Source organism: Chanodichthys erythropterus, chromosome 18 (assembly GCF_024489055.1).
Source record: "Chanodichthys erythropterus isolate Z2021 chromosome 18, ASM2448905v1, whole genome shotgun sequence".
NCBI lineage: Eukaryota > Metazoa > Chordata > Actinopteri > Cypriniformes > Xenocyprididae > Chanodichthys > Chanodichthys erythropterus.
This window is the reverse complement of record NC_090238.1, coordinates 1,707,138-1,726,572: the sequence shown is the minus strand read 5'-3', so window position 1 is coordinate 1,726,572 and position 19,435 is coordinate 1,707,138. Positions and strand designations below refer to the sequence as shown.

The window sequence follows — 19,435 nt, the reverse complement described above, 5'->3', positions numbered from 1 at the left end:
CATGCGCGTCAAACTATAACAACCAACGGGCGGTATTTTACTCAGAAACGTTAATGTAAGATAATTTATAATTTTAATTATGTGTTTACCTCAATTATTTCATATATATAAAATTCTGGATTCAGACACATATGATTTTAGTACATTAAAATATCTTTAGATTTTTTAAACGTTTTCGATCTTTTTTTGCTAATGAATATATAATATACTTAACTAAACAACTCAATGTCGTTTTCATAAAATAGACCAAACGTCTATAATAGTAGTATAATAAACATAAGTTAAACATTTGTGTCAGGGTTCAAACTCAACACTCTAGAAATCGTCAGATGCTTAGCGGCCGGTGATTGGTAGGATCGCCCAAGAGTGGGCGGGATTTTCAAGCACTACCCAATGGGGTGGTGGTACGATGCGACGCAACCGTCATCCGCGGTTTGTGATTGGTGAATGTTCATGCCCATCACACATGAGTGTTGTGAAGTTGACGCGGTACGATGATGATAAGCAGGAATCAAACATTACAGTCCTAGTTATTCAGTATATATATGTACTTACTGCAGCACCTGCTTCAGGTAAGAACACTGTTACTAATTAATGTAATGTGTGTAATGTCGTGTATTGATGATCCAGTCTTGTTTATGGTTGCCTGCACGAGCCTAGCTAACAAAAATAAACGCTAAAGTTCCCATTAAAACGTTATTTCTGAATGTTTCACAAAATGTATAATAATTTTTTAAAACAAATAAATAAATAAGAAGAATAAAATTCATTAATTAATGATTAAAAATGTGATAAAAACAGATATATTAATCTACTAAATAGATTAAATTAGATTAAATAAATAAATAACAATTGTAATTAATTAAATAAAAATTAGATTAAAATTAAATAAATAATGCATGACTATAATGTGTAGAATTATAATAAAAATAATTAAATAGAAACTAATTTTATAATATTATTTTTTCAGATTATAAATTTGGTGTTTATAAAAGACTTTTAAACTGTAGAATGGGGTCCCTCATACAAAGATGGTTATATTTGGGGTCCGTGGCATTTACAAAACCGATGCTACATGCATTTAACAGTCATTCACTTCTAGGACTTGGTAAAAAAAAAAAAAAAAAAAAAAAAAATATTCTTCTTATTATGAAGAACTGATTCTCAAATCCCAAGAATCAGTCTTTCAATCTGAGCTGTTTTCAGTACATTGATGAATAAACAATGCTTTATAGCGCCTCCCATCCAACAAATCACAATAAGCTTTGTGCGTTGACACTTCTGATATGAAACAAATTCTCAGCTTTCAAATTCTGTCAATTTAATTGTGAAATTCAGACAATAAATACCGTTTTGCCGTTCATGACAGATCACTGTAGCAGCTCAGTACTTTCTCTTTACTACTAGTTACAGCAGCAAATAAACATGAATGAACATCAGAAGGAAAGATACGGAAAAACTTACTGAAATGAATCATGTCTCATGTAATCACATGTCACTTAATGTTATATTTACCTCAGAAAAGCCATTAATTGTCCACAAACTCATTAGTCAGATAGAAAAATAACTCTAGAGAGGAGCATTTTGATAAATATATGAACTATATTGCATATTCATTGTATTTTTACTTAACCTGTTCTGCAGTATTTAATGTTTGGGTAACACTTTACATTAAGGTTCCCTTTGTAAAGGGTTTATAAAGGTGTTTGTTAATGAGTAATAAGTCATTTACAAATGCATTATAAATCATTAATAATGCAGTTATAACTGCATGAATAAAAAGGGCAACTTTAATGCAATACCTGCCAAATAGTGAGACGTTTTTAACTCACATGTTATAAATGCTTAATAAATGTATTTATTAACACTCATTTAACCCAAAACCTGGTTTATTTCATGATGCAGCAAAAATTGACTATCATAATTATTAATATCTCAAGACTGCCACTTTTCTTACTATGTTGCTTACCAGAAGTTTGTCTTGCCCATGATACTCTCCAAAAAGGTCATGATGCCGATCCACAGCAGTGTATAAAAACTGATTTCTTGTTTTTTAAGATGAAATTCCAACTTTATTTTGAAAATAAAACATAAGATAATAACCATAAATTGATGACATATTAATAATGAAAAAAAAAAAAAATCCAGTATTAGTTAACTGTGAATTTTAATGTAGGGTGGACACTTGTGAACCATTTATTCATGAGTTATAAACATGAATAACCTGTGAAAGTGAACCTTAATGTAAAGTGGAAACCTGTGAACCATTTATGGGCAAGACAGAAACTTCTGGTAAGCAACATAGTAAGAAAAGTGACAGTCTTGAGATATTAATAATTATGATAGTCAATTTTTGCTGCATCATGAAATAAACCAGGTTTTGGGTTAAATGAGTGTTAATAAATACATTTATTAAGCATTTATAACATGTGAGTTAAAAACGTCTCACTATTTGGCAGGTATTGCATTAAAGTTGCCCTTTTTATTCATTCAGTTATAACTGCATTATTAATGATTTATAATGCATTTGTAAATGACTTATTACTCATTAATAAACACCTTTATAAACCCTTTAAAAAAGGGAACCTAATGTAAAGTGTTACCAATGTTTGAATAAATCCTTTGTGTTTTTATGACAGCCACCTTTTAAATGTATATTAAAAAAACAAGTATAATTATGTAATTTCAAGAGATTTTTTTTTTTTTTTTTTTTTTTTTTCCTGATTTTTATCCTGTACCTGATATAGCCCCAATTAATTGATATGGAATTGCAAGCTTGTGAATCAAATTGAATCGTGAAGTTTGTGTCAATGCCCAGCCCTATTCACACTACTACTGTATATATTAGAGCTGCACGATTCATCGTTAAAAGATCGCGATCTCGATTCAAACACCCACTTGATCTTATTCCTGAAAGACAACGATTCGCCTCCGTGTATTAAACCTTTAACAAAATCACACCAGAACATTCAAATGTGTGTGCTGCTGATCTAGCCCTTGTGCGGTCTTCGGGGTCTTTTGAGACCCCAAACGACATTTGCTCAAATTAAAAATGTTCCCTTTGTATAAATGGCATGAGACTTTGTATGGTGGTTAACACTTTTAAGATCTACAAATAAAAAAATAAAAAAATTGGAATGATATCTTGTTTTTATGTTAGTGTAAAAAAAGAAAGTTACGCTCGTGGACTTCGGGGTCTCTGGAGACCCCAGGAAACAAAATGTAATTTTGTAACAATTTAATATATTTAAAAAAAAAACAATGTAATTTTACTCTGTTTATTAATGTTTTTTCTCAACATTTGTGCAGTTTTTGTAGGATTCGTGATATCTTTTAAATTTATATAAATAAATTTAAAAATATTTTTTTTTAAAATAGGCTTTTATGCATAAACAGCTTTTTATGTAAAATTCACTTTATAAAATTTCTAACTTTCATTCATGTGGATAACATGGATTTGACATGGTTTAGTGTACGATTTTTGCCCATCTTTTGAAATATGCAGTTTTAAAAGTAAAAAATTATAACTTTTACCAGTAGATGGCTGCAGAGCTCCACTATTTGCTATGTGCTATTTGAATGACTGAAAGACATCTTTTCACAAGTTTTTTTTTTTTTGTTTTTTTTTTTTTTTTTTTTTTCCAGTTAGATTCATATCTAAATGTTATGAAATCACAATTATAACAATAAAAATTGCTTTGTCAAAATTTAGCATTTTTTGTACAAGGCAAAATCAGTTTTTCAATAATAATTTTATAATAAAAATAATAAAATAAATAATTTTTATTTGTGTGTGTGTGTGTGTGTGTGTGTGTGTGTGTGTGTGTGTGTGTGTGTGTGTGTGTGTGTGTGTGTGTGTGTGTGTGTGTGTGTGTGTGTGTGTGTGCTTTTGTTTATATTACATTGTGGGGACCAAATGTCCCCATGATGTAATATAAACCTGAGTTCACCTACATCGTGGGGACCAGCCAGCGGTCCCCACAATGTAAATGGGTTTATAAATCATATAGAATGAGTTTTTGTGAAAAAGTAAAAGTTTGCACAGTTTCCTGTGAGGGTTAGGTTTAGGGGTAGGGGCAGGGTAGGGGGATAGAATGTACAGTTTGTTCAGTGTAAAATGCATTGAAGTCTATGGAAAGTCCCCACAATTCACAAAAACAAAAAATGATTTTTTTTTTTCAGTACAAAAAATGCTAAACTTACTTTTTTGACAAAAAGTAATTTTTATTGTTAAAATTGTGATTTCATAACATTTAGATATGAATCCAACTGGAAAACAACTTGTGAAAAGACGTCTTTCAGTATATTCAAATAGCACATAGCAAATAGTGGAGCTCTGCAGCCATCTACTGGTAAAAATGATTTTTTTTTTTTTTTTTTTTTTTTTACTTTTAAAACTGCATTTTCCAAAAGATGGGCAAAAATCTTACACTAAACCATGTCAAATTATCCATGTTATCCACATGAATGAAAGTTAGAAATGTGGGTCTTTTATAAAGTGAACTTTACATAAAAAGCTGCTTTTGCATAAAAACCTATTTAAAAGAATATTTTTTAATTTATTTATAAAAATTTAAAAGATATCACAAATCCTCCAAAAACATTAAAACAGACTAAAATTACATTGGTTTTTAAAAAATATATTAAATTGTTACAAAATTACATTTGTTGCCTGGGTTCTCCAGAGACCCCGAAGACCACGAGTGTAGCCCCCAAACGAAGACCGCACAAGGGCTAGAGAGAGCAGTTGTCATGTATAGGTACGAAACAGCTTTACAGGATAACATTTCAACCACACAGTATCACTATTTCTGCCTTACAATAATTCAGATTATCACAGAAGAATTGAGATAAAAGTTTATAGTTCAGATAGAAACAGTGATGTCTACTGAAGTGATCAAAATAGAGTAAATCACCTTTTAAAAGTAATTTGATGCTTCAGATAAGATTTTATCAATTACATTGCTACACCAGTAGGTGGCGACAAGAGACTGTTAAAAAAATTTATTTGTCATTGAATCATTCAAGAGATTCATTCAAAAATGCAGATTCATGCAGTAATGAAACAAGTGAAGTCTTTATGAGTGAGTCATTGAATCGTTCACTTAAACTGATTTTTGTTAAGACATTCATTCTAATTAATTAAACATTTAATTAGATTAAATAGACTGCAGCTGTTAATATTTTGTCAGAACCTCTAGTAATTCACATGTTATTTTGTTTAGTTGTCTGTCTGTGAACTCTGTTTGAGACAAACAAATCCTGATTCTCAGTTAATCCAGAATCGTGCAGCTCTATATCAAAGTTTTACCATGTTCTGCTCTCACCGAGGCACATCAGTGTTTTGTTGGGTTCATTCTAACACTTGTGTTCATCTTCTGCAGGTGTTGGGTGAAGGATGAGCCGCTTTCTGAATGTGTTGAGGAGTTGGCTGCTCATGGTGTCTGTGATCGCAGTGGGAAACACAGTGCAGAGCTTCAGAGATTACAGCTTCCTGTCCGAGAAACTCTACACCGGCACACCGGATTATGGTTAAGACATACACATGATGATTATCATTACTGACTCCTTAACTTTATCACTTAAAGGTGCAATATGTGAGATTTTTGCTGTAAAATATCCAAAAACCACTAGGCCAGTGTTATATATTTTGTTCAGTTGAGTACTTACAACATCCCAAATGTTTCCAACTATTTGTAAATCGTGGGAAAACTGCAATTTTAACCAAGGCTCTGGGACGTGTGAGGAGTCGCCTGTCAATTGCGTCATACCCGCGTTACCCTCGGTTTCCGCTTTATTTTGTAGAAACCATGGAATCACCAAAGATGCTTTAATATTTACATGTTTTAATAGACAAGGGAACAACTGTTTTGACATATTTATAGACAGAAAACTAATAGTTGTTACTGTATATAGCTCAACACGTTTAGTCTTATTGTTTAAATGTTTAAATTCTTGATTTTTTGCGAGTCTCATGCTTTACCATGCTTCAGAGAAAAACACTATTTTGTGAAGTAGCTAACATAGCATAATCAGATGCAGCTTTATTTTTAGTAACAGTAATACAGCATTTTCTCCATCATACAATATGTTTTAAAATTAATTGCATGTCATTTATCAACACAATCATCCAGCATTTAATCTGATATTGTAAAATGGATCTATCTTACTGCAGTGTGTAACAGTGTCTCACAGCAGCCGCCGAGCGAACGCACAGAGTAACGTTATAACATCATTTTCAACACTCTCAAATGTATCTAATATGATAAACAGAGCTGCGTTACCTCATACTGTCATAATAAAAGTCCCGCTGCTCGTGAGGCGTGTGTTGATCAATCGCTCCAGCTCCTCGTTCAGCTCCACAACACTCGCTCCTGCTCTGCTTCACACTACAGTAACGTTAATAATTGCATCCATGAACATGATTTCTTCCCGACTCCAATCCCTATTCTTTTGCACCGTCCGTTGAGGTGAAGACCACATGTCCCAAGATTCTGCGCTCAAACTTGGCGTCATCAAGCTACGCCTTTGTTTTGAATAGGCTTCTAGCGACCTCTAGCGGACAAAAATATTACATATTGTACCTTTAACAGATAATATAACAAACAACATTATAAGCAAACAGTCAACAAGTGTGCACATTTTCAGCCAAAAATGAGGTTATTACAGCAGCTGAACGTCCTGACGTCTTGTTGTTTAGTAAACGGTCTTCAGGCGAGAACCTTTGGCATATGGACCCTCCTGTCCTCCATCATCCGCTGCGCCTGTGCCGTTGACATTCAGAACCGAACGTAAGGATCCTGGTGTGCGTGGAGAGACTGAACTGCTGGAATGAAGCTGATGTTTCTGTCTTTCCCTCATTACAGGCTTTATCACGTCACCCTGTGGACATTTGTTCTGGCTCTCGGCCACTTCTTGTCTGAAGCATTTATCTATAAAACTGCTCCTTTGACCATTGGAGTCATGGCACCGCTGATTGTAGCAAGTGAGTGATTGCTTTTAAACATCTAGTTCAGTTTTGCATTGGGATACTTATATTTTGTTTTTGAAAGAAGTCTCTTCTGCTCACCAAGGCTGCTTTTATTCGGTCAAAAATACAGTAGAAAACAGTGAAATATTTTTACAATTTAAATTAACAGTTTTCTATTGGAGTATATTGTAAAGTGTGATTTATTCCTGTAATGCAAAGCTGAATTTTCAGCATCATTACTAATCATAACAGTGGTTTTGTGTTTCTAGGTGTCTCTATCGTGGGCATGTTGATTGGCTTCCAGTGTATCGTTGAGCCTCAGGAAGTGGTGGGAGCTCGTCAGAAGAAGAGGAACTGAGTGATATTCGCAGCATCATCACTGATGATGCCTTTGGCACTGACACAGGACGGGTCGTGCCACTGCATGTGGCGTTTCCCAAGGGTCAGTGGTTCTGATATCAACTGGTTGCCAGTTGCCAAAACATATAAGGCCCAAACTAACTTTTTACAATCATTGAAATCAGTGTAATATTAATATAATACTTTTATATGGTTATTTGAAGTTTAATTGTCCAAAAGCAATTACAGTAAAATAGTGCAGTGATAAACAGTGAAAACACAAACGGAGTGATGTAGTGAAGAAAAATCTCTTATATTTGAGCTGCTGAAAGAAATTTACTGGAGTTACATTCATATTTGTTTACAAAACGAATGTCAAACATTCAAGAGGAAGCCTTTACATGATCAGATGTACATGTTAATTACTGGTCACGTGTTTTTGTTAGTGTTTTCCCCAGAATGCATGTGGGATGGTTTACATGAGCATGTTAAATTGCAAATCACTGACATGCACAAAATACAAGACATGCTCACAATTTGTGTTTTAGCCATGTAGTGCGTTTAAACTAGTTATCACTCTTTATTATTGACTGTGAGATTCAATTTGCAACATACAGTTTTTCTGGATTATATTCAAAATGTTTCTATACAAATACTGTAAAATACACAGGAACTACATACATTCCTAACAAGAACTATTGTTTCAACGACATACACAGATCAGAACAGTAACTGCACATCTACTGTAAGTTCTGTGATCATCTGCTCAAAATCACAGAAAACTTTTCTTAGTTCCACCATTTTTAGCTCCAGTGTTGCTGTACTTACTGCTGGATATTTGAAGCCATATGAAATTAATAAAGTTAAATGTCCTTGAGGAATCATTTTTTGTGTCATGATTGTGTACAGAACATCTTGTTGAAAGGAGTGGCGGCACATGACAGACATTAGACTGATTCCATCTGTGCCTGTGATTTGATTTATAATGTATTCAACTTTTTTACTCCACCGTGAAATAAATAAATATTAGATATAACTAAATATAACTAATTAGATAGAACTGTGACTTATAAAGTCTGAATTGAAATTAAAAAAATGAAAATCGAGATAAACGTTGCAAGATAAATGTTTTACAGATCAAAAGAGTCCGTCAGTCATGTATTACACACAACACTGCTGCTACAACATACATTAACTAGTAGGAACCATTAACCATTTTTTCCAGAACAAGTCCGATACTCATACTTTCATTTTTAGTAATTGCGGATACAGAGTACTGATACCAGTATTTTCATTGCATTTTTGATTTTTAAAAATATTGGCTAGAGAAACCAAAAGAATATGAATCAAATAAGTTGGCTTAGCAAATAGATATTTCCTTCAGTTATTGTTCATGTCTAATAATTATACCTGCTGTACAAGCTTCTGCTACTTTCACTGTTCAATCTATTGCTCAATCATACTTTATCTTTCCTTCAGAGCTGCTCCAGCAGGACTCAATGATACAGATGTTTGTTTTGTTTTTTTTCTACTGGCCAGTGGTTCAGATTTTTTGATACCAGTGAAATATCACAATTTCCAAGTAATTAAATAAAGTAATACTGCATAGTCTTTACTGTATGAAATAAATCTAGATTATTAAATTATTAAAAGTCATTCAGCCAAAAGCAGTGGGTGATTTTCTCTTTGTCTTTGTTATATCAACACTAAACAGCAGTCAGTTTATTAGGCTGCTGTCACTTTAAGAGCTGCACGTATCTAACATACTGTTACGCATGGGCATACTGTTTTCTTTCTCAACTGTTTACGTTTACTTAAGACATAACCAACTATGTTTGTCTAGAATACTTGCCTATACAGGCATTTTGGCATGATTTTGTGTGAAGCGCATCTCAATAAGGAATAGTTCACCCAAGAATTTAAATTATCCCATGATTTACTCACCCTCAAGCCATCCTAGGTATATATGACTTTCTTCTTTCAGACGGACACAATCTGAGATTTATTTAAAGATATCCTTAATCCTCCAAAGATTACAATAGTAGTGAATTGGGGGGGGGGGGGTTTGGGGGTGCGTTTTGAAGCCAAAAATAATGCATCCATCCATTATAAATGTAATCCATACGACTCCATAAAGGGCTTTTGAAGCAAAGCGATGCGTTTTGTAAGAAAAATATCCATATTTAAAACTTTATTAATTCAAATAACTAGCTTCCGGCGGACGACTGTTAGCAGACTGGCACCAAATGAGTAACCCGTGACGTGATGTATGACGCAGGATTTAGGAGTATCGTAAGCTCAGACGCCTCTCGTGGTTCAAACAAATAGAGCTGTGCATCAAACTCAAGCTCCTCTTCTTTGATACCGAAATCCTCCAACATTTCTCTTTAAAAATTAGTGTTTTAGTATATAATCTGTGACCGGTGATTTGTTTTGCTCTCTCCTCTGCGCCTCCACGTTGTGTGTCAGGTTAAATACTCTTCCACCGCAAATCGTCTCCGCCAATAAAGTTTAAATATGGATATTTTTCTTACAAAAACGCATTGCTTTGCTTCAGAAGGCCTTTATTAACCCCCTGGAGTCATATGGATTCTTTTATTTTTTTATGGATGGATGCATTATTTTTGGCTTCAAAACACCTAGGATGGCTTGAGGGTGAGTAAATCATGGGATCATGTGAATCTATCCCTTTAATAGGCTAATCGCGTGCTGTGTGAGAGGAAGCTTTCTGGGCGTGCGCACAGAAAACTTCTTGAAAACGTTATGTGATTACTGTACCGCCCTCCTGTAATTATACATAAATCATGTAACAGTTTATGTTTTTTAATTGCACAATTTAGTTTGAATTCAAATGATGCATGTGTGCTGAGTGAGCAATCAAGAGCATGCAACAGACGTGCTCTCCCTCTCTTTACCGTCAGTTAATGTTAGTAATATGCTCCTCGTTTTACTGTCTTTGCTTTTCTATGAAAAGTGTACTGTATGGTTGTCAGGTCCTGCTGCAGTCTGTTAGTATTGCAATATGTAAGACATGAGCATCACACGTCCTTCATTGATCACATGACTGATGTTCTTGCGCATTCAAGTAGTTTTCAGTTTCCGTTGATGGTTTAATTGAAGGACTTCGACCTTCCATAATAATATTGTGATGTCCAGCATCAACAACCTGAACACAGACTGAGATCTCTTGAATCAGATCTAGATGCGTCTGTTACAGAGACACTTGTACTAGATTAGTACTCTAATAAAAACATTAGGTCAGACCTAAGAAACCATCATGCAAACATATGTTTACCAACACATTAAAAGCCTCATTTATGAAACACAAGCAGAACAATTTTCATGATAATCATTCATATAACCATACCTGTGTGAACTGAAAAACTATTTTAATAAATTGTGTTTCGTGAATGATTCCCACTGTGTGTTGTGGCATTTAATGTAATGAGCACTAACCATTGGTTAGTTTAAATACTGCAGGAACAGGATATTAGCAATATGAAGGTAGAAAACTCACTTGTGATTGGGCAATTACAGTTTTTTACAGACGCTAGGACACATTTCTCAATACTTAGGTCACTTTTGCAAAACTCTTCACACAGTGAGCACAACAGAAGTCTATGTGGGCTAAACTGAGGATCAATTATCATTGCTTTTGCACAAAATGCATTCAGTGACTACATCTCTCAAATTTCATGAATTCTTTTCTCACTCAGACACAACAACTGCCAAAACTCTTTGTACGTACAGACCAATCTGCACATGCTAACATACTGTTTTCAAAACTGTTAAACTTATGTTCAAAACAATAACATCATACAAAACTGAATAAGACAGCAATTTGCTACATTCCTACAGTAATATTTTAATGAAATATATTTTAAATCTGAAAATTAAATACTATAAAAAACAATTGAATTGTATCTGTATCAGTGGATGGTGTGTATACAAATTCTTGCATTTTAGAATTATACAAAATTATAAAAATAAATAAACAACATAAAATATTGACGAATTCTGCATCATGTCTGATTTATTCCAGTAACATATATTGCAGTGAATTATAAACAGAGATGTGTCCTTGTTTTACACAAGAAAACATTGTATTTTTAGGTCATTGTTTTATGACTGACAAAGTGTGTTTGTCGGCTGTCAACCTTTGCTAGTGTTCTGGAAGAACGAGTTGATTTGAGACCTGAATAAAGTGTTTTGGTAGATTTAGTGCATTTTGAGTGTGAATGAACTGCTTTGCCAAGATGAAAGTTGGTTAGGAGAACTGTGTGAAGAGTTTTGCAAAAGTGACCTAAGAATTGAGAAATGTGTCTTAACGATTGTAAAAAACTGTAAACAACAGACAGTGTTATTCTTGTTTTGTTAAGAAATTTTACAAAAGAAAACATTGTATAATGATACCTAATGTTAGTGTTTTTAGGTCAGTATTTTATGACTGATAAAGTGTGTTTGCTGGGTGAAAAACTTTGCTAGTGTTCTGGAAGAATGAGTTGATCTGAGACATGAATGAAGTGTTTTGGTAGATTTAGTGCATTTTGAATGTGAAGTTAACTGCTGTGCCAAGATGAAAGTTGGTTAGGAGAACTGTGTGAAGAGTTTTGAAAAAGTGGCCTAAGTATTGAGAAATGTGTCCTAACGATTGTAAAAACTGTAAACTGAGCTGTCATTGTTCAGGATACTGGCTGTGTTCGTTTTAGGAGGATTTCTGGATATGATGAAGTTGTGTACACTTGTGCTGAAGAAAGTGTCATTCCAAAGGTTTCTCTTTACATCTTAACCTCTTTTACTGGCAACGATTTTCCGTCTTGGGAATGTATGGATGAGTTCTGAATGGGAAAAAAAGAAATGTTAAAGTACCTCAGTAAGCAACCCTAAACATAATTGAAATCTACAACAAAAATGCACAGAAATAACTGTAGAAATAACAAGGAAAAGTAATAGTCAAGTCAAACTTATTTGACATTACATACCATTACATACAGTAATATCTTCATACCTTATTATAGTCGCATTTAGCAGATTAGAGACGGATAATCAATGATGCAAGAAATCAAGCAGTTGAGATTTTTTGTATATGTCACCCTGACTGTGTGTGTGTGTGTGTGTGTGTGTGTGTGTGTGTGTGTGTGTGTGTGTGTGTGTGTGTGTGTGTGTGTGTGTGTGTGTGTGTCTGTGTGTGTATAAAGCTGGACAAGAGGGACTTGTTAATAGTTTTCTTCTTAGTTGCTGGGAACTCGAGACACATTATCCACAGATTTTGATATTTTCTCTAAAGATTCACAGAAAGGAGGGGTTTAGAGAGAAGGAAACTTTGAACAAACCCTTTTTAGACTCTTTGAGAAATGAGGTGATGTGCAATGTATATTTAGAAAATAATTATTTTGACATTGGATACATGTAAACCTATTGTAGGAGAATCCAAAACAAAATTAGGAACTTTTAAAATAGCATAATAGGGGCACTTTAAGAACATCCTATCCCATTAAGTGCAGCCCATCAGCAGCAGAATTAATCAGGACACCGTCTCGGGTGTTTCCAGATCTTTCTCCTCCGCTGTCAGACCTAATCATCACACCGTCTGGACGCCACTTCCACTGGGCTGAAGAACAGCTACAATAACTGGGCAACTTTGACATTTATGAGGCACAGGAACTATCATGAGTCGCATGATTGGGACATCTTGGATCCTGATCTAATCCGCAAATTTACCATTTTCTTTGAAAGAGGAAGGGATTTATTCAATTGTTTCAATTAATTTGTTTATTCAAAAAAGTTAAATCAGAGTTAAATCAACTCTGCTCTGAGTGCATATGGCCCCTCTCTAAATAGTGATAAAGCAACACTGAAGCAGAGTTAAAGTTAATGAGATAATTCAGTGATTAATTAAGCGATGAATGAGCATTAGTGATGAACACCTGCTGTTAACAAGCAGAGTAACTAAAGAAAAGATAATCATCCTCTACTGAGATCTTGAGAGATATAATGTATTATTATGTATAATGTATATGATTCTGCTTGTTAACAGCAGGTGTTCATCACTAACACTCAATCATCACTTAATTATCTCATTAACTTACTAGTTACTTAGAGTTATTTAGAGAGGGACCATATGTACTCCAAGCAGAGCTGATTTGACTCTGGAGATTTTGCTGTGTATTGCATTCCCCGAGAAACTTTACGTTCTGACGGAAAAGTATTGCATTCGCCAAGAAACTTACAGTAGTGTTCCCTTGCAAAACTATTGCATTCCCCGAGTAACTGCATTCACTCCTAAAACATTCGCGTTCTCTCACGAAACTATTGCTTTCAGCTGAAAACTTTGCATTCATTTACAAAAGTACTAAAATATAGGTAGTTTGTCCTTCCACCTCATATTATTTCCATCATGAAAGTTTAGCGAGCGAACGCAGTGTCCCCAATGGCTATTGGATCAAACCAGTAGTCTTCTTGACACCAGCCATGAGCTCTAACCACTTCACCACGCCACTCCCTATATAACCACCAGATGGCCCCATTGAGTTGTTTTAGTTCTGTTTCCTTTGTGTCTTTTTTTCTTGATTTTTTTCTTCTTCTTTTTCTGATTTGTGTATTTGACCTAGTGTCACATTTATAGACAGCTGCTCACCAAGATGTAAACTACGTCACCTTCAACAACCTTCAGAGTTCATTTAACTAAATGGAGAGCTTAAATTATCATATTGAATTGGTTTGGCTGGTTTAATTGTGTGTTATTCTAGGACGGTGTGCCTATATATGAGTTCTCAGCATGTCATATACAGCATTTAATGCATATTTTGGATATCCTATCAATCATAATGTGCTAACAGCCTTCCTGGTTTGGTACAGGACAATCTGATACTGTAATTTATATAAAATGCCATTAAAACCCCATATTATGTTTTATAATCTCAATCCTTGATATAATCTCTTGGAAGTGCTGCACCTTTACTTTTTCATACAGCCAGATGGAGCATCAGATCATACCTGATCATAAGAGCCTCTTCAGGCAGATCAGACCCCTCTCAGCTTTCACTGTTTTTAGTGATAAATTAAAGTTTAAACACTGCATTATTTCTTGTGCTAATGTCTAATCATAACATACTTACAGCATTCATCTCTGTCTGAGACTTTTGGTTGGCCTTCTGTCGCCGCAGGTCAGATTTTATAAGCACTGTGAGGCAGAGAAACAAAGTCAGATCATTGAAAAGTGCAACATTCTCATAGACAGTTAATTTGCATTCACATGTATGGATTTGACAGATGCTTTTATCCAACACAACTTACATTGCTTTGAAGGCCAACACTTTATCAGTTCATGCTTTCCCTGGGAATCGAACCCATGGCCTTGGCATTGCTAGTGTCACTGCTCTACTGTTTGAGCTACAAGAATAGTCAAGAGACTGTCCTCCAAAAAAAAGCACCTTATTACAACCTATATTTACGTTTTAAAGTCATGCGCCCTCTAGCTGTCGTAAAAATAATGACAGTGTCGTGTTACGTCTGATATGAAATGACGTATGACTGCATTATCAAAATGCGTGTTCATTTAAATGCAATGTGTGGACTTTTTACGCCATTTCTCCTATTCCCATTTAGCAAAACTCATTTTTTATTAATGACTACACCTACCCCACCCCTAAACTTAACCGTAGTGATTTATAGTGCATTTATTCTTTATGAGCACGTGTGTTCTCTGGGATCAAACCCATGATCGCATGATCACATGATTGCATATTGTTATTGCAATGCTCTGCCAATTGAGCTACACGAAACCCGAAATAAGATGCAGTTAAAAGGGAACAATGCATTAAAATGAAAGTGTCCTGTTGTCGATAGGGGCGCAACTTTAGTAAACGCTCCTATGGGTCGTATTTCAGGGAAGTGACAAATGACCTATATGTATCATAGTTCATGCTACTCCAAGATACTTCAAAGCAGTAGTTCTCAACAGATGGGTCGTTCAGATGAAAACAAAACAGATCTATGCAAATGTAACAGAGAAAGCTAGTGCATGTAAACCTCACTATCCTGGCCTCAAGAGGCACACTAGTGACTGATACTAGAGACTGCAGTCTTTAGTGTCCTTGTTAGCACACCGCTTCCCATACCGGAGACTCTGGTTCAAATTCCACTTGAAGCGGGTCAAGTAGGGCCGGTTATATTTGGTGCCGTGACCTGGATGGCAGTGAGGTTTAGGGAGGTGAGTGTAACAGAGGCCAGCTAGTCAGAGCTGTGTGTGTAAACCTCACTCTCCTGGCCTCTAGAGGCACACTAGTGACTGAAACTAGAGGCTGCGGTTTTTATCGTCCTTGTTAGTGCATCCGCCTATCATTCCAGAGACACCAGTCCAAGTCCCGCTTGGAGCTGGTTGAGTAGGACCGGTTACACAAATAACAAAAAAATGCAACTAACCATGTAATCATGCGTAGTTACAACTGCAAAATAAATAGACTAATAAAAATGTAAAAGGGAGAAAACTTCCCATATCTTTTGTTGTTAATGACAACAGTTGTGTGTCCAATCAAACTCTCTTTCTGTTGTTGATTTATGATAACATAGTAATAACAGTAAATTGTGCATAGTTACATGCAACTAACACCAAACCCTAATCTAAGTACATGTTGTTAATTAATATTACTCAGCACTTACATGTATAATTACACTGTAACCAGGACACCTTAAAAAGTGTAACTTGATTTTTTTTCAACAAGTTTCTCTCAAACTCAGAGCTGATGTTGTTGTGTCTGGCTGGTCGGATCACAATGTTTAACTATTTTCAGGGAAATCGATCTACAAATGGCTTTCTTATATAGCAAGAAAGTCTTTTAATTTTACACACGTCATCATTAAATGACTGTATTAAGTATTCATTTGAATGTGTTGATGTGAATGTTGTCATGTTGTACAGCCGTTTCACTTTTCAGTGCGTATAAAACAATGATGCGCTGCATGTTTACGTGTGCCACTGTGACACAACAAGCTGAAGTCACGCTCTATCTGTAATGCAGCTGTTAGTGGTCACACAGTAAGTGTCATGTGATGAGTTTCTACCTGTCATGATGGAGCCGATGAAGAGGAACACACAGAGGAAGATGTTGCCGGCCAGTGTGCTGAAGTGATCGATGATTTTGCCTTGAATGATGGTGAATGCGATTCCAAACACCTGCACACATCAGTAAGATCATGAGCATGTGCATATCTCTCATGATCCGTAAACGTTATCTCAGTATCTTCTGGTCCTCATTACTGGGAATAGATACTCATAAAGTTGACTGTAGTTTTGGTCAGTTCCATTATAATTCATGGTTAATTTGATATTTACACCATTTCCAGGTTAATGAAACAGTATTGATCAATCATATATACGTCCCTGAGATCTATGTCAACATTATTTTTCTGATTGTAGGAGTACACTAGCATATAGATGAGCTCAAATCTACAAACATGAACATGAATCACATGAATCTGACATGGATTTAGATGTGACTTACATAAACACATTTTGGAAATGTTACCTTGTGAAAGCAACCTGAACTAAGAAGAAAATGCAACTTTTTAACAATTTAAGTCACTGTTTGGGAGCAAAGTGAACGAAATACAGTGTCTGAAAACACTATAGAATCAAAGAGTGGACACCTGACCTGTGCTGAGCAGTTGAGCAGTCCTGACGAGGTTCCCTCTGACTCTGGGTACGTCAGCTCCACTGCAAACTCAAAACCCAGCGGCAGATAACCCGTCATGAAGAAACTGTGGTCAGAGAGCAGAAGTGTTGCTTTTTAGTCAGTCTGTGTAGAAATGGCTGTTTAGCACGGATCAGTTAGTAGATGCTGTAACGACCATTCTGGACTGTTTTTGTGATATAAGACATTAGAATTTTATGTTTTTCAACTTACAAAAAATGTTGCGTCAGTTTAGCTTTTTTTCGTAAGCTGAATATGGGAAGGCGTAGGATGTTGCGTAAGCTTTTTAAACTGCGAGAGGCACTACACTTTCTTCGTAAGTTGAATAGGGAAGGCGGTCTGAAGCTAGATATTTGACTTCATAACTTGTTAAATATGGATATTTTTTTACACTAACGCATTGCTTCGCTTCAGAAGGCCTTTATTAACCCCCTGGAGCCGTGTGAGGTACGTTTATGATGGATGGACAAGCTTTCTTCAGCTCATATTCCTTGGTCCCGCTCACAGCCATTATAAAGCTCGGATGCGTCAGGATATTTATTAATATAACTCTGATTGTGTTCATCAGAAAGAAGAAAGTCATATACACCTAGGATGGCTTGAGGGTGAGTGAAGCTTGGGGTACCTTTCATTTTAAAGTGAACTAATCCAAGTGTTGATGATGTAGAGGCCTTTGTGTTTCAAACATGATAGCTTTATAGGTTTGAAAGTGTGAAATGGACTTTTGTTGTAAAATTGTTTTGATTAGCTGCACATTGGCACATGTGCACTTTGGTCAGAGTGGTCGTATCCAGTGACAAAACTGAGAAAAGTTTAACTTGTCTCTAAACAGACACAAACTCTTTCCACTCCAGAATGTTAATATTTGGTAAAGCGTTATTTTAACGTGACAGTTACACATGTTAAATGTACTTACTGTATTAATAACAACAGTAAATTATGCATAATTACAAGTAACTAACCCTAAACCAAATCATGACCGTACAGTAAGTACATGTAGTTAATTAATATTACTCAGTACTTATCTGTGTAATTACACTGTAACAAGGATTAAGTGTAACCGAAACACCACCAGCACCAACAACACTCCCACTTACTCCTCGTATGTATAAATGAGGCTTTAAAATGTCTCTATAATATTTGGCAACCACAAAGTCTCAGAATACATTTATTTATTTATAATTTTAATTATTAACACACCTTTTTTGTCAGTTGTTTTGCTTGAAAAGTGCACTTGTGCTAATTAACCTGTCACTCACATGAGATCCACCAATAGCAAACCACAACCATCCACTCAATTCACCGTGGACAAAATCAAGCCCCGCCCTACATTTGTTCTTGTTTGCAAAGCAGTTTCAATCTGATATACGTTACAATAGGGAAGAGAAGACGACAGCAAATTCCGTTTCATGCCGACTTTAAGTGTGCCTTAAATGTCCCAACACAAATGTGTCAAGTGCATGTTGCAGCTCTTACCCCAGCGCTCCTGATGTGAGGAACACGACCCACAGATGACCCAGGTTCAGAGTGAAGGTGTAGATCACCATCCCCACAAACGACAGCAGATAAACTGAGAGAGTCGTCTGCCTGGTAAGACAAAGAGGCAGATAACCAGTTTGGCTATTGCAGTCATTTCTGTGAGGACAAAAAAATGTATTTACAGTTTGTGTGAGTTAATATATATTGTTTGTGACACTATATGCACACCTATGGTTAAATACGAAATAAGCAATATCAAAGTCAAGATTAAGACTGGCTTTGATATTTCCTGATTGTTTCATATCTGACAGTGTTGACAAGAAGTAGGAACACAGCAGAAAAACCTTATAGATGAGGTACAGTTTTCAAAATGAACCTGTTTTTTATGTCAGGATGCCGTAATGTTACTTAAAATACATGTATATATCTTTCTTTGATATTTTCATCTACACTGAGTAATGTTTTGAGTAAGTATTTAGTAATGAGAATAGCTGATTTCCAGTGGCGTGTGTGATGATGTAATGCCATAATTTTATTCAAATATGCAGAAAATCAAACAAAATGGTACATTTGTTTTGAAAACCATTCTAGATTTAATCTAGAATATTATGAGCATGTGCATATCTCTCATGTAATATTACAGTTTTTTACAGACGCTAGGACACATTTCTCAATACTTAGGTCACTTTTGCAAAACTCTTCACACAGTGAGCACAACAGAAGTCTATGTGGGCTAAACTGAGGATCAATTATCATTGCTTTGGCACAAAATGCATTCAATGACTTCATCTCTCAAATTTCATGAATTCTTTTCTCACTCAGACACAACAACTGCCAAAACTCTTTGTACGTACAGGCCAATTTGCACATGCTAACATACTGTTTTCAAAACTGTTAAACTTATGTTCAAAACCATAACATCATACAAAACTGAATAAGACAGCAATTTGCTACA

At 35.3% G+C, this 19,435-nt stretch overlaps 2 protein-coding genes across 2 annotated transcripts in view; one reads left to right on the top strand and one right to left on the bottom strand.

The window, feature by feature from the left end:
* Positions 1 to 413: 413 nt before the first annotated feature.
* Positions 414 to 9,138, top strand: erg28 (ergosterol biosynthesis 28 homolog). The gene is made up of 5 exons (XM_067367928.1): positions 414 to 572; positions 5,385 to 5,531; positions 6,701 to 6,791; positions 6,867 to 6,985; positions 7,240 to 9,138. The coding sequence occupies exons 2-5, from the start codon at positions 5,399 to 5,401 to the stop codon at positions 7,326 to 7,328; spliced, it is 432 nt and encodes a 143-aa protein (XP_067224029.1). The 5' UTR covers positions 414 to 572; positions 5,385 to 5,398; the 3' UTR covers positions 7,329 to 9,138.
* A 2,949-nt stretch (positions 9,139 to 12,087) lies between these two features.
* The window catches only part of flvcr2a (FLVCR choline and putative heme transporter 2a), a 29,714-nt gene continuing 22,366 nt past the window's right edge, over positions 12,088 to 19,435 (bottom strand). The window contains exons 6-10 of the mRNA XM_067367868.1: positions 18,478 to 18,588; positions 16,963 to 17,068; positions 16,373 to 16,484; positions 14,428 to 14,492; positions 12,088 to 12,147 (exon numbers count right to left, since the gene is read on the bottom strand). Of these exons, the coding sequence (XP_067223969.1) occupies positions 12,088 to 12,147; positions 14,428 to 14,492; positions 16,373 to 16,484; positions 16,963 to 17,068; positions 18,478 to 18,588 (454 nt within the window). The remainder of the gene's footprint in view (positions 12,148 to 14,427; positions 14,493 to 16,372; positions 16,485 to 16,962; positions 17,069 to 18,477; positions 18,589 to 19,435) is intronic.

Excerpts from the sequence above, each read along its gene's own strand:
- erg28 (XM_067367928.1), top strand. The coding sequence starts at position 5,399 with ATGAGCCGCTTTCTGAATGTGTTGAGGAGTTGGCTGCTCATGGTGTCT. Across the intron at positions 6,792-6,866 it reads GTTGACATTCAGAACCGAAC|GCTTTATCACGTCACCCTGT; the intron begins GTAAGGATCCTG and ends CCCTCATTACAG. Across the intron at positions 6,986-7,239 it reads GGCACCGCTGATTGTAGCAA|GTGTCTCTATCGTGGGCATG; the intron begins GTGAGTGATTGC and ends TTGTGTTTCTAG.